Consider the following 23,911-nt stretch of genomic DNA (forward strand, 5'->3'; position numbering starts at 1 on the left):
TTACAATGCCTGATGTCTCTCTGGAAGGAAACTCGTGCCCTAATTTCGTCCACAAATTACTGCACAATTTCCAAAGGATTTGAAGCGAGGCGACCGTCTCTGTATGCGCCATCTTTTGATCATTTAGCTTTGTCCTTTAAAATATAAAATGGAGAATCACAGATAAGTGTATGTGTGTAATAGAGAACAGGTGCTAATTTATTTTGTATCTCTGTAGTTAATTTTATTGCTTCCTGTACGATTAGAGAATGTATTTCCCTTAGTCCTGTCTCTTTAGCCAGAAACTGCTTTTTTGTTGTTGTTGAAATGTCACACCCTGACCATAGTTTGCTTTGTATGTTTCTATGTTTTGTTTGGTCAGGGTGTGATCTGAGTGGGCATTCTATGTTACATGTCTAGTTTGTCTATTTCTATGTTTGGCCTGATATGGTTCTCAATCAGAGGCAGGTGTTAGTCATTGTCTCTGATTGGGAACCATATTTAGGTACCCTGTTTGGTGTTGGGTTTTGTGGGTGATTGTTCCTGTCTCTGTGTTTGCACCAGATAGGGCTGTTTTGGTTTTTCACATTTCTTGTTTTGTTAGTCTATTCATGTATAGTTTCTTTATTAAAGAACCATGAATAATAACCACGCTGAGTTATGGTACGCCTCTCCTTCGACTCAAGAAAACCGTTACATGAAATTGAATTGAATGACCTCTGAAGGTACATTTAAAGGTATCCCAAACAATAAGCGGATTTGCTGAACTTATGTTGTACTGGAAAAATTTAATTAGAAATGATTTTGTCGAAATTAAACATACATTGTCACCCAGTAAACTTCGATACCATGTCCAATATCCCCATCCACGTGGACATTCCGTAAGAGTTATGTGAAGGCCAATTAGATGATGATCCGATCACATTCGGTCTCCTATTGTCCATTGGTTTGATATGGGATGAGCAGTGCAGTACTACAACTACAGTCCCACAGGACATATTAATGATGGCATAATATAAATAAAAAATGAACTGTGGATCACGCCTCCATTTCATGATATTCTGGTTCGCCTAATTTCAGTTTGACAAAAGTATAGTGTCGCATCATTGTACCATCTAAACTGCAGTGAAATATATTTTCAGACCAAAAATATTATTTTCAGGTGTTGGATACTGGTGTACAAAAATGTAACTCAGCATTGAAATAGCGCACTACTGATCCACCACTTAGACTTGATTTAAATGAGGGACAGATCGATTTTGGTGCATTGCCGAAATATGTGGGACAGTGCCAGAGATACCCTTGAGGAGATGGGGAAACTCCCTTGGCATTGTATTAATGCCCATTTGTATGTTGCCCATACATTGTCAATGGGCTGCGCAGTGCATTCTGGACTATTCTGGAACAAGGAGAGCTCTTCAAGGAGTGAATGGGAATCAATTGGGCGCTAGCTCAAAACCCCAACTTTAGCATGAATTCCGTGTACATGTGCAAAATTGCAACTGTAATCCGAGATGTTTGATAATATCGTACTGCTCGGGAATAGTGACATTATCTACTTTTGAGGAAAATAGGCAGGTTTCTCAGCTTTGAGAAGGCATTGCATGACGATTAGCTTAGCAACCGTGTGACGCTTTATGACAATGTGAATGTGATCCGTCAAAAGTTTGTGGGGCGTTATACGTTTCTCCATTCATTGGCCAATGGGAGTTTATCTCCTACTGTTCTCTAAAAATCGAAAGCAGCCTTTGAAGGTTTTCACAAAATATCACCAACATGTATCCTGCTTCACAAGAGGATCCAGCCTGCTTGACCATGCACAAGCAAAACATCCGTGATAAGTACAAAGCCATCCCCACCCCCGCTTTGGCCAATCGTATCACGTCTCTGTTCCTAATCTCCGCCTACAATCAGCAACTTAAGAGGGAGCCAGCAATACAGAGAATATTGAAGAACTGGACATCGGAGGCAGATTTAATATGTTCAAAGATTCATCCACAGTGGCCTCCCGAGTGGCGCAGCGGTCTAAGGCACTGCAACTCAGTGCTAGAGATGTTACTACAGACCCGGGATCAGCCAGTGGGGCTTTACTTGACCCAAGTCACCAGTTGAATTGCGTTTCCTCCGACACGTTGATACATCTGGCTTCCAGGTTAAGCTGGCGGGAGTTACGGAGCGCGGTTAGGCGGGTCATGTTTCGGCGGATGCATGAATCAACCTTCACCTCTCACTAGCACGTTGGGGAGTTGCAGCGATTAGACAAGATTTAAACTTTAAAAAGAAAAAGCGGGTAAAAAAAGACAGTCCACCCAGGACTCATTCATCAACATTGAAGAATCTACATCATCAGTCACAGTCTTCATTAGGAAATATGTTGATGATGATGTGCCCACAATAAAAATCCCTACAGGTCTAAACCAAAAACCATGGATGAACAGATATATTCCATACTGCAGCATTCGATGTCAGAAGAACGAACATGATGACCTGGTGGTGTGCAATGCCTAGCAGGTACGAGCTCCAAAAATAAGTTAGAATGCAAAAAGACAAGACTGAAACTTTAATTGATGTTCGACAACTCAAACTTGCGTCGCGTGGCAAGGACTTCAGACTATCACAGACTGAAAAAGGCAATCCTGCTGTGCGATGCCCACCAAAGCCTCCCTCTCAGACGAGCTTAACTCATTCTATGTTCGCTCCGAGGTAGACAATACCAAGTTATCAAGGAGAACTCTTGCTGCTCTGAATGACCAGGAGCTTCAAAGGATTTGATTGTTGACTTCTGGAAGCAGAGGATGGAACATACCCTGATCCACATCAACGGGACTGCAGTAGAGAGAGTCACAAGTTTTAAGTTTCTCAGCAACCACAACACTGCGGACTCGTCATGGACCCACATGACAACAGCGTCTCTACTTCCTAAGGTGGCTGACGATATGTGGCATGCTGCCTCCTCTCTAAATACTACTGCTGCACCATTGAGAGCTTCCTGAGTGGATGCATCATGGTATGGCACACTGCAAGGCACTCTAGCGGGTTGTGAAGTACATCACTGGGACAGTGCCCTCACCCATCCAGGACATCTGCCTGAGGAAGGCACGCATCATTATCAAGGACCCCACAAAAATCAACCACAAAGTCTTCTCTCCCTTATCGTCGGGCAGACCATATTGGTGTATGCAATCTGATTCCAACTGGCTTAGAGACCGTTTCTTTCTACAATCCATCAGACTGCTGACTACAGATATTGTGCACATGTTATTGCAGGTGCAGCAAAATGCGCATGTTACAAGCTTTAGTTGAAGTGCAGTAATACCTAACAATACAAAACAATAAACACAAATCCCCAAAATGTTAATAAAGGAATTAAGAAATATCAGAATGAGCAATGTCAGGGTAAAAAAAAAAATGAATAAAAAATAAATATCCAGGTGGAAGCTTTGATCACTTATTGATGTCCCTTGTAAAATCCACTTCAATCAGTGTACATGAAGGGGAGGTGATTGGTTAAAGAAGGATGTTTAAGCCTTGAGACAATTGAGACATGGATCAGCAGGACTCTGTGTAGTAAAAGGGTCCAGACCAATTTTCAAAATATGTACAGTAGCCCCCCAAAAATTATCTGATGGACTTCTTCAGCTAACAGTCCGGTGTGCTCTGGACAGCTAGCGGGCCGCGGATTGCAGGCTAGCAGATGGGCATTCAGGGGACTTCGCGACGGGGGAGCCAGTTGAAACCCCCTCGGGCGGATTACGTCAGTTGTCCAGTCGTGATGGATCAGCAGGGCTCCATATCGGCAATTACAGGGGTCCAGGCCAATTGCAAAATAGGTATTGTAGCTTAAGGAGTGGCTGATTGACCTCTTCAGCTAGCTGGGAGATGGGCCTAGCATAGGCTAGCTCCAGGCTAATTGGTGGTTGCTTCGGGACAGAGACGTTAGCCAGGAGAAGCCAATCGGATAGCAGCTAGCTAGCTGCGATGACCTAGGTGAAAAGGTTCAGAGCTTGAGGTAGGAATCCAGAGATATGGAGAAAAATAAGCCCGATTTGCTCTGTGCTCTGTGCTCTGTGCAGCTCTGTGCAGACTGGCGAGATATGTCCTTGCTAAAGGTAGCTGATGACCACTAGCAGTGGCAAGCTGACTACTAGCTAGTTAGCTGGCTAGCTTCTGTTGGGGGTTCCGGATCAAATGTAAAGGAAATAGCAGAATCATACCACATCAACAAGCTTGGACAATTGGTCTCAATCCCGCTCTTTGCAGCTGGGCAGACGGGCTGACCTCGGGTGTGAAGGTAGGCAACAACACCTTCACCACGCTGATCCTCAAGACTGTGGAACAACAAGGGTGTGTGCTCAACCTCCTCCTGTACTCCCTGTTCACCCATGACTGAGTGGCAACTCAATCATCAAGTTTGCTGACAGCAGTGGTAGGCCTGATTTCCAACAATGACAAGACGGCATACAGGGAGGATGTGAGGACCCTGACGGAATGGTGCCGGGAAAATAACCTCTCCCTCAATGTCAACAAAACAATGGAGATGATTGTTGATTACAGTAGACAGCAGAGAGAGCTAGTCCCCATCCACTTCTACAGGGTCGCACTGGAGAGGACAAAAAGCTTCAAGTTTCTCGGCGTGCACATCACAATCAACCTGAAATGATCCATTCGTTGAGAAAATGTGATGAAGGCGCAACAGCACCTACTCAACCTCAGGAGGCTGAAGAAATTTGGCATGAACTTCTACAGGTGCACCATTGAGAGGATCCTGTAGGGCTGTGTCAACGCCTAGTACGGCAATTGCAACCAAAGGGCTCCCCAAATGGTGGTGCGGTCAGCCCAACGCATCACCGGGAGCACACTGCCTGCCCTCCAGGACACCTACAGCGCTCGGTGTCACAGATAGGCCAAGAAGATCATCAAGGACCTCAGCCACTCGAGCCATGGCCTGTTCACCCCGCTACCATCCAGAAGGAGGTGATAGTACAGGAGCATCAAAGCTGTGACCTAGAGACTGAGAAACTGGAGATAGAAGTTTCTTACTCCAGTCCATCGGACGTTAAAATCGTCTCCTCTAGCCGGCCTCCTCCCAGTACCCAGCCCAAACTTAGTCACTATTAAAAGCAGGGTACTGGGTTGACACCACCTGGTACTCTAACCTGTACCATAGAGACTGCTGCCATATGTACATAGTCATTCAGCACGGTTAACTTTAATAATGTTTACAATAGAGTACCTGTACTGGGGTTCTGTGGTCACCGAACTGCCTTCAAGTGCAGCGGTCTCCCTTCACAGGAGTGGCAACTGGGAACATATAAATGCACAAAATGACTAGGACCAGCCTTTCTGGTCAATGGCGGTGAAGCCTGATAAGTGCAACACCCAAAGGGCTGCAACGTTGACGGGCAAGGCACCTGTCCAGCAGCCCTGAGAATGGACAGTTGAGAGGAAGAGGACACACACTCAGCCACCAGAACAACACATCGTAGAGATTGGACCATAGAGAATGATAGTCACAGTATATCATCTTTATATGTGTCCCATTATGGCGTACGTGAGCGCAAGGGCAGCTCCATTCAAATCAAATAACAAATGTAATTACATTAGAGACAATAGAGGCAATATTCATTTTATTAAAGTAGTCCATTGTCTTCTATAATTTCTATGAGTTGGCAAACAAACTTAAAGGCTGCACACCATCACAGAGTGTTTTGTTTGAAAAGGTACTGTATGAAGCCAAAGGTGGCAATTTAATGCTACCTACAGTTATGCAGTGTTTGCTCAAGTGTATAATTAATTGGCTGATCCCTCCAGATAACCTGGATTGAATAATGGGGAGCGTTAGGCAGGATGCAACCTTTTGGAAGGTTCAGATAAAAATATGCTATATTGAACAAATATGTCTCCCCGACATGGAGATTATTAAGGAAATACGTTGTCTCTATTCATGAAATGTATATCTGCAATGCTCAAAGGTTTTGCGACTGAAAGTGGCCCGTGTGATTCTTCCTTAACGAACGGTCTGCACAACGCATCACAGGGGGCAAACTACCTGCCCTCCAGGACACCTACACCACCCGATGTTACAGGAAGGCCATAAAGATCATCAAGGACATCAACCACCCGAGCCACTGCCTGTTCACCCCGCTATCATCCAGAAGGCGAGGTCAGTACAGGTGCATCAAAGCTGGGACCGAGAGACTGAAAAACAGCTTCTATCTCAAGGCCATCAGACTGTTAAACAGCCACCACTAACATTGAGTGGCTGCTGCCAACACAATGACACTGACTCAACTCCAGCCACTTTAATAATGGGAATTGATGGGAAATGATGTAAATATATCACTAGCCACTTTAAACAATGCTACCTTATATAATGTTACTTACCCTACATTATTCATCTCATATGCATACGTATATACTGTACTCTATATCATCGACTGTATCCTTATGTAATACATGTATTACTAGCCACTTTAACTATGCCACTTTGTTTACATACTCATCTCATATATATATACTGTACTCGATACCATCTACTGTATCTTGCCTATGCTGCTCTGTACCATCACTCATTCATATATCCTTATGTACATATTCTTTATCCCCTTACACTGTGTATAAGACAGTAGTTTTGGAGTTGTTAGTTAGATTACTTGTTGGTTATTACTGCATTGTCGGAACTAGAAGCACAAGCATTTCGCTACACTCGCATTAACATCTGCTAACCATGTTTATGTGACAAATAAAATTTGATTTGATTTGATTTGAGAAGCTCCACCTAGATGGCTACTTTGTTGGAAGCCCTCAGTGGCAATGTTCATGCCAACATGGATTTCATCCATCTAGAGTCCTCTATCTAACTCCATGAGACTGACTCAATAGCCAGGTTTTGACCACCAAACGCAGGCCCCTAATTGCAATGAGGTGCACCTGGAGACAAATAGATACACCTGGGTAAATTAAGACATGTCACATAACATAAATACCAGGTGTATTGGATCTTGTTATCATCAGTTGCATTTTCTCTGTTAGTACCACTCCTGTACCTGGCATCATGTGCATTTTGAGACTGACGGTGGTCACATGTGAGTATACAAAATCTGTATCTGATGCAGATTAGAATTTAAATATATATGACAATGTTTGTATTTGTGAGTGAAAAGAAGTACATGTAATATGATTTGAGGGACATTCAGTTCCTTTTGGGCAAAAAGGTATTCAAAGCATGGAATATGAGACCAAATGCTGAACTTGCGTATAGAGACCAATGCTGAGTTGTAGCTTCATGGTCCAAGTGCATATGATGTTGAATGTTGCTGAACTAGCTGTGTGATGTTGTTTCAGTGCTGGCTACAGCTTGCTGCACACTAACAGATGGAGGTACTGTATGTAATAATGATGATACTACTTAACCAAGCTAATGTGAGTGGTGTGTAATTCCTGTTTATTTGTCCTGGCAGCAATCAGCATCACGTGTGAAGGCTCTGATGCTTTACTGCAATGTGGTAAGCTAGTCCACACTGCTGAACAGTATACTCACCGACCACCTATGATCGTTTATACTGTAGATTAGCGTCACTAGCCCACACCATAGAGACCCATACTTGGCTCTCCTTCGTGCCTCACTGTTCTCCATCTCCCTCAGATGGAGGTAAGATCCATATCAAGCGTGCGAACTACGGTCGTCGTCAACACGATGTTTGTTCTATTGGGCGCCCTGATAACCAACTCACCGACACCAACTGCCTCAGCCAATCCTCCACCAGCAAGATGGCAGAAAGGTACTAGAACCTGTAACTCCTTGGCTGTAGTGTAAACAACCACCAGCAAGATGGCAGAAATGTGCTGGAACCTGTTGTGTTTACCTGTATGAACTCATGACCTCAACATGTCTTTGAAACACACAGATGCGGTGGGAAGAGCGAGTGTATTGTCCCTGCATCCAATTTCGTTTTTGGAGACCCCTGTGTCGGGACTTATAAGTACCTGGACACCAAATACTCCTGTGTCCAACAGCAAGAAACAAGTCAGTCTCTGAATGTGTGCTAATAATATTTAGTATTTAATATTTAGTGTTGGTATGACTGTGTCATGTTGGGACATTGTTTAATTCTCCTACCCACTTTTAATCTTGTAAAAAAGTAAGCTCAGCTGATTGCTAGAAAAGGAATATAATGGGTTGGTTCCCCTATGGTACCAGCTTGTTAACTTTTGTTTCTCCAAGTGTAAACCACCCTCAACTGCTAACTAACCCTAGCAAGCTGTGGATATGCAACTTGTTTAGTTTGAGTAGCCTATAGGGAGGTCAGAGACCTGGCAGTGTGGTGCCAAGATGCCGAAGGAACTGGTAGTGGACTACAGGAAATGGAGGGCTGAGCCCTTCCCTGCCAGGAGGCTAAAAGGATTGGTGTCAGCCCTCCGATTCTGAATTCTACACCATTGAGAGCTTTTTGACTGGCTGCATCACCACTAGGTATGGCATCTGACCACAAGGTGCTACAGAGGGTATCGCGTACGGCCCAGTACATCAGAGGCCGCGCTCCCTGCATCAGGATTTCGACACCACCTGTGTCGGCAGGCTCTACATTGTCAAAGACTCGCACCCCCCAAGTTATACTGGTCTCTGCTACTCCATAACAAATGGTACGGCTGCACCAAGTCTGGAACCAACAGGACCCTGAAAGGCTTCTACTTCCCCCAAGCCTTAACTGCTGAATGACTATCTGCATTGACCCTTTTTGCAGTAACTTTTTTGACTTGTCTCATATGCTGCTGCTGTTCCTTGTTAAATTGACGTGAACGGTAACTAGCTAGCGCAACTCCTACAGTTTTGCAGGGTTTATAGCCAATCTGACAGATGGCACAAACTGCACAGATTGGGTGTAGCGGGTCGACTTTATTTTTTCAACAGTTTAGGTCTAGCCAGCCAGTTTGCTTAAAATGTTAGCATTTCGAGAACTGCTCATAAGGAAGTGAAACTAAAAGGTAACGGTGGAAGATGACGCGCCTAACTTTTTGTACTTTGGTTCATGCTAACGAGTTTATAATTTAGAAAATGCACCTGAAATCAAAATTCCCTGTTAGTGCGCATCACTAACACTTCACCAGGCTAATGTATGTCTTAATTTGTCTGGCCAGTGGTGTAACTCCTGTGTTGTCTTTGCAGTAAGCAGCATCATATGTGAAGGCTCTGATTCTCAACTACTATGTGGTAAGCTGGTCAACACTACCGTACAGTTTAATCATGTGGTGCCGTGTATATTAGTCACTAGCCCACACCAAGGTTTGTCCTTTCTCTTCCTCAGATCGAGGTGAGATCCGTATTCAGCGTGCCAACTATGGTCGTCGTCAACACGATGTGTGTTCCATTGGGCACCCACATCAACAACTCAAAAACACCAACTGCCTCAGCCAATCCACCACCAGCAAAATGGCAGAAAGGTACTGAAACCTTCAGTGTGCATTTAGCTGTAGGAAGTCATTGGCTGTGGTGTTAACCTCTACCTGTTGACACACAGGTGTGATGGAAAGCGCCAGTGTATCGTCAAGGTATCCAACTCTGTGTTCGGTGACCCCTGTGTCGGAACCTATAAGTACTTGGATGTGGCTTACACCTGTGACTGAATGTGAGTTTTGTATAGGTGCACATGACTGGGAACTAGAATTCGTGTTGTATTTTACCTTTATTTAGCATGGCAGTTAAGAACAAATTCTTAATTTCAATGATGGCCTAGGAACAGTGGGTTGACTGCCTGTTCAGGGGCAGAACGAAATATTTGTACATTGTCAGCTCATGATTTGTACTTGCAACCTTTCGGTTACTAGTCCAACTCTCTAACCACTAGGCTACCCTGCTGACGATTTTGTCTTGCAGGATATCTTCCTGGGGAACCTGAAGATGTTCAAGGCTTCTGGGATATCTTCATCAGGTCGTGCTGTTTTCCTCCAACCCGTGTACATTGTGCTGAAGCATTTCTTAAACAATTTCTGAACTGTGGCTGAATTAAACGAAGCGGCAGGAAGACGATACTAGTTGCCTCTTGTACATTAATAAATGTCACACCAATATTACTGAACATGTGTCCTTTATTCTCTCTTACTGGTCCTAATTCGCATGCATCAACAGCTGGTCACAAAGCAGGCCTGGATAGGTAAACATTTTAATACAATGTGTAGACTCTACAAACCTTGCTCGTTAAGTGGTTGGCTCATGAACCAAATGTTCCCTTTCTGTGTAGATTCAGTTTGACTATTTCATCTGGTAATAAACATACTTACAGGGAAGCTGCCCAACCACATCACATTAGTCATCTAACAGCCTCTTAGCCAGAGACACAAAGGGTCAACGGCACGTCGACAGATCTCCCACTGTCAAATGGGGACCTGACCGATACAGCCCTCCAAGAGCTGCCCCTCAAGCATCAGATTCCACCCTGAGAAATACATTGAATTCCATGCACCACCAATGAATGAGAAACATACAGGCCAATATAACAGCAAGGCCAACGATGTATGGAACCATGTCCATCTATGAGCATTTGTACAAACACCTGCATGGCATCAGCCTCAACTGTATCAACAAAGCCCCTCAGTGTCATTCAAATGTATTTGTATTTGGAATTAATTTGACATCTGTCTATCCTTTGCCCAGCAACTCCACTCCCCCTTATCTCCAATTCCACATCCCAAACCTCAGCTTCCCTTAGCCCATCCCACCTGTCTCTGCTGGCCAGACACTACGCAGCATATTTCAACTATGCTGTGATTAACATACAATTTCTATTGAATAGACTACAGATTGAGTTGAGAAACTATAATTATTGACTTGATCTCCAAAAGGATATTTGGTGTCAATTTTAGATCAATGTTTTGCATTTTCAACCATTCCTGAGAAGCCACTTGAGGGAAATTCTAAAATAAATGGTCAATTGATTCTGTATTCTCAACAAAATCTGCATTAGCTGAAAAGCACAAGTCTTGAATTAACTCATAAACCCTGTCCCATGGAATCGGTAAATCAAATATCGCTTCCCAACTATTTTGCAATCTAAATGACACAACATCCTGGTCCTCAAATGAAACTGGTATACTTTCCTATTTATGCTATTTGTATTCCTCTGCAAGTTCTGATAATTTATATTGGGCAGACAGACACCTTCCCTACCTCCTGCTGCCACCTGCCTCCATTTTTGGGGTAATGCTGTAATCAATTGGTTATAATCTTGGACTGAGTAGACCTTTCCAAATAATTCTGATAACTCCATGAAAGACAAGTCAACCATTCCAATTTACAATATCATTTAAATACAAAATACCCTTTTTCAAACTTGTTTCCCATAAATACAGGTCTTTCATAACCCAGCACATTTATATTCAGCCATAATATTTGTTCTATCTTTTCAGGGGGATGAAATTAAAATTGGAGCCAGCCCTGCAATGCTTGTTTGAAAAAGAGAGACTTTGAAAAAGGTATCATTTGCAGTCAATCAAAAATGAGACATCGAAATCCATACACAGGCAAAAGGCTGTAAAGATCCCATAAAGATCCCATGGCCCTGATCGCAAGAGTAGGGGTGTTAACCACAGTGTCCTGGCTAAATTCACAATCTGTCCTTCATACCATCATGGCCACCTAATCATCCCCGGTTTATAATTGGCTCATTCATCCCCCCTCTTCTAGGGGCTTTAGTCCAGAGAGTCCAGAAAAGTTATCTAGATCTTCAATGAGACATTGCAGGGATCTAGCTAGCAGATTAAATATAAAACTTGAATCATCGGCATACATGGACACCACCTTTTTTTTAAGCCTTGGATTTATAATCCTCTAATGTTGCTATTTGATATGATTTAATAGCTAGCAAATCTTCTTGACAATTCAAAACACTCTGAGAAGTAGCCGCTATTTACTATTTTACACCTGGGGTTGCTATACAGTACTTTTACCCATTTCTAAGAGAATCACCGAAATTGTAAACATCCAGGCATTTTCTGAATATATTTGTAGTCCGAAATTACCTGTAGATCCTGCCACATAGGTCGCTTGTCTGGGTCATTGAATTGCGACTCCATTTTGTCCCTATACTGACATTCTGCTTGTTTGATTGCCTTGCGGAGGGAATAACTATACTGTTTATATTCAGCCTGATTCCCGACCTCTTTCCATGGTTGAATGCGGTGGTTTGCACTTTCAGTTTTGCCCGAATGCTGCCTTCTATCCACAGTTTCTGGTTGGGGTAGGTTTTAATAGTCACAGTGGGTACAACCTCTCCAATGCACATCCTAATAAATCCACACACAGAGTCGGCGTATAAATTGATTTTATTGTCTGAGGCTTCCCGGAACATTTTCCAGTCCATGTGATCAAAACAATCTGAAGCATGAATGGGTCAGACCAGCATTGAATGGTTTTAGTCACGGGTACATCCTGCTTGAGTTGCTGCCTATAGGGCGGTATGAGCAAGATGGAGTCGTGGTTGGATTTGCCAAAAGGAGGGCGGGGAAGGGCCTTGTATGCATTGCGGAAGTTAGATTAGCAGTAGTCGAGTGTTTTGCTCGATCAGGTACGAAAGTCAATGTGCTAGTAAAATTTCGGATTTCTTGTTCTCAAATTAGCTTTCTTAACATCCTCAGCTTCAATAAATGAGGCCTGAGGATATATTGTTTCTGGGGAAATGGGGGGGGGGGTATACACAGCTTTGACTATAATCAAAGAGAATTGTCTTGGGAGATAATGCAGTCGGCATTTGATTGTAAGGATTTCTAGGTCAGGTGAACAAAAGGACTTGAGTTACTGTATGTTATTAAACCCCAGCCCTTCCACTTACCAGAGAGATGTTTTTTCTGTGGGCGCGACGCATGAAGAAACCCGATGGCTGTTTTGTCTGACAACATATCCCGAGTGAGCAATGTTTCCGTAAAACATAGAATGTTACAATGTCTGATGTCTCTCTGGAAGGAAACTTGTGCCCTAATTTCGACCACCAATTACTGCTTAATTTCCAAATGACTTGAAGCGAGGCGACCGTCTCTGTCTGCGCCATCTTTTGATCACTTAGCTTCCTCCTTTAAAATATAATTTTAGTAATGGACATTATGGAAAAAAACAACAATTTATTGTGGAACTAGGACTCCTTGCACTGCATTCTGATGAAAGATCATCAAAGGTAAGGAACTATTTATGATGTAATTTCGTATTTCTCTTGACTTATATTTACGTCTTAGCGCCGTTTTAGATTATTGCATGGTATGCTTTAAAAAAAATCTGATACAGCGGTTGCGTTAAGAACCAGTGTATCTTTAATTATATGTAAAACATGTATCTTTCGTCAAAGTTTATGATGAGTATTTCCGTTATCTGGCATAGCTCTCTGTAATTACTCCAGATATTTTGGAGGCATTTCTGAACATGGCGTCAATGTAAACTGAGATTTGTGGATATAAATATGCATATTATCGAACATAACATAAATGTATTGTGTAACATGATGTCATATGAGTGTCATCTGATGAAGATTATCAAAGGTTAGTGATTAATTTGATCTCTAATTCTGCTTTTGTGACTCTATCTTTGGCTGGGAAAAATGGCTGTGTGTTTTTTTGGATTTGGTGGTGATCTAACATAAATATATGTTGTGTTTTCACTGTAAAAATCGGACACGATGGGTAGATTAAGGGGGCAGCATTTGGATAAATAGCATGCCCAATTTCAACTTCCTGCTATTCATGCCAGGAATATAAGATATGCATAGTATTAGTAGATTTGGATAGAAAACACTCTGAAGTTTCTAAAACGGTTTGAATCTTGTCTGTGAGTATAACAGAACTTATGTAGCAGGCAAAACCCCAAGGACTAACCGTTCAGATTATTATTTTATTCTTAGGAACCTGTTTTCAGTTCCTACCACTTCCACTGGATATCACCAGTCTTTGGAATTTGGTTGAGGTTATTCATTTGTGCAATGAAGAAGTAGGCCATTTGGGAACTGGGTAACACTGTTGAGAGTTGAGCAAGACGTGAAAAGTAGCAGGGTTTGTTATCTTCAGGTATTGAACACAGATAGACCAGTCTACAATTGATTGATTATTAACGTTTAAAAATACCTAAACTTGTATTACAAAAGTAGTTTGAAATATTTTGTCAAAGTTTATAGGCAACTTTTGAAATATTTTGTAGTGACATTGCATTTTTTGGAAGCTGTTGTTTTCTGGATCAAACGCGTCAAATAAATGGACATTTGGATATATATGGACGGAATTAATCGAACAAAAGGACCAATTGTGATGTTTATGGGACATATTGGAGTGCCAACAAAAGAAGCTCGTCAAATGTAATGCATGTTTTATATTTTATTTCTGCGTTTTATGTAGCGCCTGCAAGATTGAAATATGCTACTCTCTTTGTTTACTATTGGGCTATCATCAGATAATAGCTTCTTATGCTTTCGCCGAAAAGCCTTTTAAAAATCTGACATGTCGGCTGGATTCACAACGAGTGTAGCTTTAATTGAGTATGTTACATGTGTGATTTAATGAAATTTTAGATTTTTATATCATTTTTTAAAATTTGCCGCACTGCATTTTCACTGTTTATTGCCCAAGTGGGACGCAACCGTCCCCTATACCATAAGAAGTTAATTAAGGAGACACTGACTCAACACAGGTGACCCCCAGGGGTGTGTCCTCAGTCCATGTTCACCCATGACTGCGTGGCTTTGCACAACACCACGGTTGTAGGCCTGATAACCAGTAGGCCTGATAACCAACAACGACGAGTCAACCTGTATGGAGCAGGTGTGTGAACTGGCATGGTGGTGTCATGACAACCAGTAGAGAGAGTCACAAGTTTTAAGTTTCTCAGCGACCACTTCACTGCGGACTCGTCATGGACCAACATGACAACAGCGTCTCTACTAGGTGGCTGAAGAAATTTGGCATGCTGCCTCCTCTCTAAATACTACTACTGCACCATTGAGATCGTCCTGAGCGGATGCATCATGGCCTGTTCTGGCAATATCTCCGTCCACAACTGCAAGGCACTCCTGCACGTTGTGAAGATGGCACAGTACATCACTGGGACCGTGCCCTCACCCGTCCAGGACATCTGCCTGAGGAAGGCACGAAGCATTATCAAGGACTGTAACGTTCTTTTCTTCACGGAAACATGGCTCACCGGAGAGACGCTATCCGAAGCGGTGCAGCCAACGGGTTTCTCCACGCATCGCGCCGACAGAAACAAACATCTTTCTGGTAAGAAGAGGGGCGGGGGCGTATGCCTTATGGCCAACGTGACATGGTGTGATGAAAGAAACATACTTTGGTTCACCTGATTTAGAATTCCTCACAAACAAATGTAGACTGCATTATCTACCAAGAGAATTCTCTTCGATTATAATCACAGCCGTATATATCCCCCCCCCCAAGCAGACACATCGATGGCTCTGAACGAACTTTATTTAACTCTCTGCAAACTGGAAACGATTTATCCGGAGGCTGCATTCATTGTAGCTGGGGATTTTAACAAGGCTAATCTGAAAACAAGACTCCCTAAATTTTATCAGCATATCGATTGCGCAACCAGGGGTGGAAAGACCTTGGATCATTGTTACTCTAACTTCCGCGACGCATATAAGGCCCTGCCCCGCCCCCCTTTCGGAAAAGCTGACCACGACTCCATTTTGTTGATCCCTGCCTACAGACAGAAACTAAAACAAGAGGCTCCCACGCTGAGGTCTGTCCAACGCTGGTCCGACCAAGCTGACTCCACACTCCAAGACTGCTTCCATCACGTGGACTGGGAGATGTTTCGTTATGCGTCAGATAACAACATTGACGAATACGCTGATTCAGTGTGCGAGTTCATTGGAACGTGCTTTGAAGATGTCGTTCCCATAGCAACGATTAAAACATTCCCTAACCAGAAACCGTGGATTGATGGCAGCATTCGTGTGAAACTGAAAGCGCGAACCACTGCTTTTAATCAGGGCAAGGTGTCTGGTAACATGACCGAATACAAACAGTGCAGCTATTCCCTCCGCAAGGCTATCAAACAAGCTAAGCGCCAGTACAGAGACAAAGTAGAATCTCAATTCAACGGCTCAGACACAAGAGGCATGTGGCAGGGTCTACAGTCAATCACGGACTACAGGAAGAAATCCAGCCCAGTCATGGACCAGGATGTCTTGCCCCCCAGGCAGACTAAATAACTTTTTTGCCCGCTTTGAGGACAATACAGTGCCACTGACACGGCCTGCAACGAAAACATCCGTCTCTCCTTCACTGCAGCCGAGGTGAGTAAGACATTTAAACGTGTTAACCCTCGCAAGGCTGCAGGCCCAGACGAAATCCCCAGCCGCGCCCTCAGAGCATGCGCAGACCAGCTGGCCGGTGTGTTTACGGACATATTCAATCAATCCCTATACCAGTCTGCTGTTCCCACATGCTTCAAGAGGGCCACCATTGTTCCTGTTCCCAAGAAAGCTAAGGTAACTGAGCTAAATGACTACCGCCCCGTAGCACTCACATCCGTCATCATGAAGTGCTTTGAGAGACTAGTCAAGGACCATATCACCTCCACCCTACCTGACACCCTAGACCCACTCCAATTTGCTTACCGCCCAAATAGGTCCACAGACGATGCAATCTCAACCACACTGCACACTGCCTTAACCAATCTTGGACAAGAGGAATACCTATGTGAGAATGCTGTTCATCGACTACAGCTCGGCATTCAACACCATAGTACCCTCCAAGCTCGTCATCAGTCCATCAGTCCGCCCTGTGCAACTGGGTACTGGACTTCCTGACGGGCCGCCCCCAGGTGGTGAGGGTAGGCAACAACATCTCCACCCCGCTGATCCTCAACACTGGGGCCCCACAAGGGTGCGTTCTGAGCCCTCTCCTGTACTCCCTGTTCACCCACGACTGCGTGGCCACGCACGCCTCCAACTCAATCATCAAGTTTGCGGACGACACAACAGTGGTAGGCTTGATTACCAACAACGACGAGACGGCCTACAGGGAGGCGGTGAGGGCCCTCGGAGTGTGGTGTCAGGAAAATAACCTCACACTCAACGTCAACAAAACTAAGGAGATGATTGTGGACTTCAGGAAACAGCAGAGGGAACACCCCCCTATCCACATCGATGGAACAGTAGTGGAGAGGGTAGCAAGTTTTAAGTTCCTCGGCATACACATCACAGACAAACCGAATTGGTCCACTCACACAGACAGCATCGTGAAGAAGGCGCAGCAGCGCCTCTTCAACCTCAGGAGGCTGAAGAAATTCGGCTTGTCACCAAAAGCACTCACAAACTTCTACAGATCCACAATCGAGAGCATCCTGGCGGGCTGTATCACCGCCTGGTATGGCAACTGCACCGCCCTCAACCGTAAGGCTCTCCAGAGGGTAGTGAGGTCTGCACAACGCATCACCGGGGGCAAACTACCTGCCCTCCAGGACACCTACACCACCCGATGTTACAGGAAGGCCATAAAGATCATCAAGGACATCAACCACCCGAGCCACTGCCTGTTCACCCCGCTATCATCCAGAAGGCGAGGTCAGTACAGGTGCATCAAAGCTGGGACCAAGAGACTGAAAAACAGCTTCTATCTCAAGGCCATCAGACTGCTAAACAGCCACCACAAACATTGAGTGGCTGCTGCCAACAAACTGACACTGACACTGACTCAACTCCAGCCACTTTAATAATGGGAATTGATGGGAAATGATGTAAATATATCACTAGCCACTTTAAACAATGCTACCTTATATAATGTTACTTACCCTACATTATTCATCTCATATGCATACGTATATACTGTACTCTATATCATCGACTGTATCCTTATGTAATACATGTATTACTAGCCACTTTAACTATGCCACTTTGTTTACATACTCATCTCATATGTATATACTGTACTCGATACCATCTACTGTATCTTGCCTATGCTGCTCTGTACCATCACTCATTCATATATCCTTATGCACATATTCTTTATCCCCTTACACTGTGTATAAGACAGTAGTTTTTTGGAATTGTTAGTTAGATTACTTGTTGGTTATTACTGCATTGTCGGAACTAGAAGCACAAGCATTTCGCTACACTCGCATTAACATCTGCTAACCATGTTTATGTGACAAATAAAATGTGATTTGATTTGATTTGAGAAGCTCCACCTAGATGGCTACTTTGTTGGATGCCCTCAGTGGCAATGTTCATGCCAACATGGATTTCATCCATCTAGAGTCCTCTATCTAACTCCATGAGACTGACTCAATAGCCAGGTTTTGACCACCAAACGCCGGCCCCTAATTGCAATGAGGTGCACCTGGAGACAAATAGATACACCTGGATAAATTAAGACATGTCACATAACATAAATACCAGGTGTATTGGATCTTGTTATCATCAGTTGCATTTTCTCTGTTAGTACCACTCCTGTACCTGGCATCATGTGCATTTTGAGACTGACGGTGGTCACATGTGAGTATACAAAATCTGTATCTGATGCAGATTAGAATTTAAATATATATGACAATGTTTGTATTTGTGAGTGAAAAGAAGTACATGTAATATGATTTGAGGGACATTCAGTTCCTTTTGGGCAAAAAGGTATTCAAAGCATGGAATATGAGACCAAATGCTGAACTTGCGTATAGAGACCAATGCTGAGTTGTAGCTTCATGGTCCAAGTGCATATGATGTTGAATGTTGCTGAACTAGCTGTGTGATGTTGTTTCAGTGCTGGCTACAGCTTGCTGCACACTAACAGATGGAGGTACTGTATGTAATAATGATGATACTACTTAACCAAGCTAATGTGAGTGGTGTGTAATTCCTGTTTATTTGTCCTGGCAGCAATCAGCATCACGTGTGAAGGCTCTGATGCTTTACTGCAATGTGGTAAGCTAGTCCACACTGCTGAACAGTATACTCACCGACCACCTATGATCGTTTATACTGTAGATTAGCGTCACTAGCCCACACCATAGAGACCCATACTTGGCTCTCCTTCGTGCCTCACTGTTCTCCATCTCCCTCAGATGGAGGTAAGATCCATATCAAGCGTGCGAACTACGGTCGTCGTCAACACGATGTTTGTTCTATTGGGCGCCCTGATAACCAACTCACCGACACCAACTGCCTCAGCCAATCCTCCACCAGCAAGATGGCAGAAAGGTACTAGAACCTGTAACTCCTTGGCTGTAGTGTAAACAACCACCAGCAAGATGGCAGAAATGTGCTGGAACCTGTTGTGTTTACCTGTATGAACTCATGACCTCAACATGTCTTTGAAACACACAGATGCGGTGGGAAGAGCGAGTGTATTGTCCCTGCATCCAATTTCGTTTTTGGAGACCCCTGTGTCGGGACTTATAAGTACCTGGACACCAAATACTCCTGTGTCCAACAGCAAGAAACAAGTCAGTCTCTGAATGTGTGCTAATAATATTTAGTATTTAATAGTATTTAATAGTATTTAGTATTTAGTATTTAATATTTAGTGTTGGTATGACTGTGTCATGTTGGGACATTGTTTAATTCTCCTACCCACTTTTAATCTTGTAAAAAAGTAAGCTCAGCTGATTGCTAGAAAAGGAATATAATGGGTTGGTTCCCCTATGGTACCAGCTTGTTAACTTTTGTTTCTCCAAGTGTAAACCACCCTCAACTGCTAACTAACCCTAGCAAGCTGTGGATATGCAACTTGTTTAGTTTGAGTAGCCTATAGGGAGGTCAGAGACCTGGCAGTGTGGTGCCAAGATGCCGAAGGAACTGGTAGTGGACTACAGGAAATGGAGGGCTGAGCCCTTCCCTGCCAGGAGGCTAAAAGGATTGGTGTCAGCCCTCCGATTCTGAATTCTACACCATTGAGAGCTTTTTGACTGGCTGCATCACCACTAGGTATGGCATCTGACCACAAGGTGCTACAGAGGGTATCGCGTACGGCCCAGTACATCAGAGGCCGCGCTCCCTGCATCAGGATTTCGACACCACCTGTGTCGGCAGGCTCTACATTGTCAAAGACTCGCACCCCCCAAGTTATACTGGTCTCTGCTACTCCATAACAAATGGTACGGCTGCACCAAGTCTGGAACCAACAGGACCCTGAAAGGCTTCTACTTCCCCCAAGCCTTAACTGCTGAATGACTATCTGCATTGACCCTTTTTGCAGTAACTTTTTTGACTTGTCTCATATGCTGCTGCTGTTCCTTGTTAAATTGACATATCTAGCTCAATTAGCCAGCAAGAACATGGAAGGCAAGTGTCAAGCTTATATGATGCTTGTGCACTTAATCTGGTTTACCATGTTTCAGTGAACGGTAACTAGCTAGCGCAACTCCTACAGTTTTGCAGGGTTTATAGCCAATCTGACAGATGGCACAAACTGCACAGATTGGGTGTAGCGGGGTCGACTTTATTTTTCAACAGTTTAGGTCTAGCCAGCCAGTTTGCTTAAAATGTTAGCATTTCGAGAACTGCTCATAAGGAAGTGAAACTAAAAGGTAACGGTGGAAGATGACGCGCCTAACTTTTTGTACTTTGGTTCATGCTAACGAGTTTATAATGACTTTTAGAAAAATGCACCTGAAATCAACATTCCCTGTCAGTGCGCATCACTAACACTTCCCAGGCTAATGTATGTCTTAATTTGTCTGGCCAGTGGTGTAACTCCTGTGTTGTCTTTGCAGTAAGCAGCATCATATGTGAAGGCTCTGATTCTCAACTACTATGTGGTAAGCTGGTCAACACTACCGTACAGTTTAATCATGTGGTGCCGTGTATATTAGTCACTAGCCCACACCAACACCAAGGTTTGTCCTTTCTCTTCCTCAGATCGAGGTGAGATCCGTATTCAGCGTGCCAACTATGGTCGTCGTCAACACGATGTGTGTTCCATTGGGCGCCCACATCAACAACTCAAAAACACCAACTGCCTCAGCCAATCCACCACCAGCAAAATGGCAGAAAGGTACTGAAACCTTCAGTGTGCATTTAGCTGTAGGAAGTCATTGGCTGTGGTGTTAACCTCTACCTGTTGACACACAGGTGTGATGGAAAGCGCCAGTGTATCGTCAAGGTATCCAACTCTGTGTTCGGTGACCCCTGTGTCGGAACCTATAAGTACTTGGATGTGGCTTACACCTGTGACTGAATGTGAGTTTTGTATAGGTGCACATGACTGGGAACTAGAATTCGTGTTGTATTTTACCTTTATTTAGCATGGCAGTTAAGAACAAATTCTTAATTTCAATGATGGCCTAGGAACAGTGGGTTGACTGCCTGTTCAGGGGCAGAACGAAATATTTGTACATTGTCAGCTCATGATTTGTACTTGCAACCTTTCGGTTACTAGTCCAACTCTCTAACCACTAGGCTACCCTGCTGACGATTTTGTCTTGCAGGATATCTTCCTGGGGAACCTGAAGATGTACAAGGCTTCTGGGATATCTTCATCAGGTCGTGCTGTTTTCCTCCAACCTCTAAATCAACTTCAATGACCATTGTAAACCCGTGTACATTGTGCTGAAGCATTTCTTAAACAATTTCTGAACTGTGGCTGAATTAAACGAAGCGGCAGGAAGACGATACTAGTTGCCTCTTGTACATTAATAAATGTCACACCAATATTACTGAACATGTGTCCTTTATTCTCTCTTACTGGTCCTAATTCGTATGCATCAACAGCTAATCTGGTCACAAAGCAGGCCTGGATAGGTAAACATTTTAATACAATGTGTAGACTCTACAAACCTTGCTCGTTAAGTGGTTGGCTCATGAACCAAATGTTCCCTTTCTGTGTAGATTCAGTTTGACTATTTCATCTGGTAATAAACATCCATACAGGGAAGCTGCCCAACCACATCACATTAGTCATCTAACAGCCTCTTAGCCAGAGACACAAAGGGTCAACGGCATGTCGACAGATCTCCCACTGTCAAATGGGGACCTGACCGATACAGCCCTCCAAGAGCTGCCCCTCAAGCATCAGATTCCACCCTGAGAAATGCATTGAATTCCATTCCCTGCCCCATGCACCACCAATGAATGAGAAACATACAGGCCAATATAACAGCAAGGCCAACGATGTATGGAACCATGTCCATCTATGAGCATTTGAATGAGTGTATGCATTTGTACAAACACCTGCATGGCATCAGCCTCAACTGTATCAACAAAGCCCCTCAGTGTCATTCAAATGTATTTGGAATTAATCCTTTGCCCAGCAACTCCACTCCCCCTTATCTCCAATTCCACATCCCAAACCTCAGCTTCCCTTAGCCCATCCCACCTGTCTCTGCTGGCCAGACACTACGCAGCATATTTCAACTATGCTGTGATTAACATACAATTTCTATTGAATAGACTACAGGTTGAGAAACTATAATAGTATTATAATATTTGACTTGCTCTCCAGATCTCTAGAAGGGTATTTAGTGTCAATTTTAGATCAATGTTTTGCATTTTCAACCATTCCTGAGAAGCTACTTGCGGGAAATACTAAAATAAATGGTCAATTGATTCTGTACTCAACAAAATCTGCATTAGCTGAAAAGCACAAGTCTTGAATCAACTCATAAACCCTGTCCCATGGAATCGGTAAATCAAATATCGCTTCCCAACTATTTTGCAGTCTAAATGACACATATCAACATCCTGGTCCTCAAATGAAACTGGTATGCAATTTGTATTCCTCTGCAAGTTCTGATAATTTATATTGGGCAGACAGACCACTTCCCTACCTCCTCCTGCTGCTACCTGCCTCCATTTTTGGGGTAATGCTGTAATCAATTGGTTATAATCTAGTACTGAGTAGACCTTTCCAAATAATTCTGATAACTCCATGAAAGACAAGTCAACCATTCCAATTTACAATATTTAAATATAAAATACCCTTTTTCAAACTTGTTTCCCATAAATACAGGTCTTTCATCACCCAGCACATTTATATTCAGCCATAATATTTAAATTGTAGCCAGCTCTGCAATACTTGTTTGAAAAAGAGAGACTTTGAAAAAGATATCATTTGCAGTAAATCAAAAATGAGACATTGAAATCTGTACACAGATAAAGTTATTTAAACAGTGGATTAGCTTTTCTTAGTTTACTTGAGAACCATTTAGGGTTCAAGTGAAACTTTTGAATAAGTGAAGATTCTAGAGATGTTTAGTGCTTTCATATATAATCTCACAACACCCAATTCATATTCATTATAAAGCCAGCTAGTCCTGCATATCACCCATCATCCCACTGCTGGTTTGCTTCTGAAGCTAAGCAGAGTTGGTCCTGGTATGTCCCTGGATGGGAGAACAGATGCTTCTGGAATTGATGTTGGAGGGTCAGTAGGAGGCACCCTTTCCTCCTGTCTAAAACATATCCCAATGACCATAGGCCGCAGGGTGCCGTCTTTTGGATGGGACGTTAAAGGGATGTCCTGACTCTCTGTGGTCACTAAAGATCCCATGGCACTGATCGCAAGAGTAGGGGTGTTAACCACAGTGTCCTGGCTAAATTCCCAATCTGTCCTTCATACCGTCATGGCCACCTAATCATCCCCGGTTTATAATTGGATCCTTCATCCCCCCTCTTCTACCCTGTAACTATTCCCCAGGTTGTTGCTGTAAATGAGTATGTGTTCTCAGACAACTTACCAGTTTAAATAAAAATATACAAATGTATAAATATAGATAGGCACACTGTTTCTTGTCTGGTTTAGCATCCCAGATAAAGCTAAATATTTTTTACTCATACGATTTGAAAAACAAGTCATCAGGAGTAGGCAGAGCCATAAGTAAGTGAGTAAACTGAGATAGGACTAAGGAGTTAATCAGGGCAAATTTTACATAAATAGACAGGTATTTACCTCTACATTTAATATTTTTTTTCAATGAATACCAAGCATTTCTACTTCTCCGTCAGCCCAT

General features: G+C 43.3%; 2 protein-coding genes across 6 annotated transcripts; both read left to right on the plus strand.

The window, feature by feature from the left end:
* The first annotated feature begins 6,935 nt into the window (after positions 1-6,935).
* Positions 6,936-10,055, plus strand: LOC116369296 (L-rhamnose-binding lectin CSL3-like). 3 transcript variants are annotated; one of them, XM_031819415.1, is made up of 9 exons: positions 6,936-7,064; positions 7,324-7,359; positions 7,440-7,484; positions 7,625-7,760; positions 7,887-8,005; positions 9,146-9,190; positions 9,285-9,420; positions 9,498-9,605; positions 9,825-10,055. In XM_031819415.1, exons 1-8 carry the CDS (start codon positions 7,034-7,036, stop codon positions 9,601-9,603), a joined length of 654 nt encoding a protein of 217 aa, XP_031675275.1. In that variant the 5' UTR covers positions 6,936-7,033; the 3' UTR covers positions 9,604-9,605; positions 9,825-10,055. The 3 variants fall into 3 exon arrangements, with proteins under 3 accessions (XP_031675275.1, XP_031675274.1, XP_031675276.1); XM_031819414.1 differs by having other exon boundaries at positions 9,854-10,055; XM_031819416.1 differs by lacking the exon at positions 7,324-7,359 and having other exon boundaries at positions 6,973-7,064; positions 9,854-10,055.
* An 8,297-nt stretch (positions 10,056-18,352) lies between these two features.
* On the plus strand, positions 18,353-21,624 carry LOC116369295 (L-rhamnose-binding lectin CSL3). Of its 3 annotated transcripts, none has more exons than XM_031819412.1 (9): positions 18,353-18,467; positions 18,727-18,762; positions 18,843-18,887; positions 19,028-19,163; positions 19,290-19,408; positions 20,678-20,722; positions 20,823-20,958; positions 21,036-21,143; positions 21,363-21,624. In XM_031819412.1, exons 1-8 carry the CDS (start codon positions 18,437-18,439, stop codon positions 21,139-21,141), a joined length of 654 nt encoding a protein of 217 aa, XP_031675272.1. In that variant the 5' UTR covers positions 18,353-18,436; the 3' UTR covers positions 21,142-21,143; positions 21,363-21,624. The 3 variants fall into 3 exon arrangements, with proteins under 3 accessions (XP_031675272.1, XP_031675271.1, XP_031675273.1); XM_031819411.1 differs by having other exon boundaries at positions 21,392-21,624; XM_031819413.1 differs by lacking the exon at positions 18,727-18,762 and having other exon boundaries at positions 18,378-18,467; positions 21,392-21,624.
* Positions 21,625-23,911: the final 2,287 nt, after the last annotated feature.

The sequence above is a fragment of the Oncorhynchus kisutch genome, unplaced genomic scaffold (genome assembly GCF_002021735.2).
Source record: "Oncorhynchus kisutch isolate 150728-3 unplaced genomic scaffold, Okis_V2 scaffold2138, whole genome shotgun sequence".
Taxonomy (NCBI): Eukaryota; Metazoa; Chordata; class Actinopteri; order Salmoniformes; family Salmonidae; genus Oncorhynchus; species Oncorhynchus kisutch.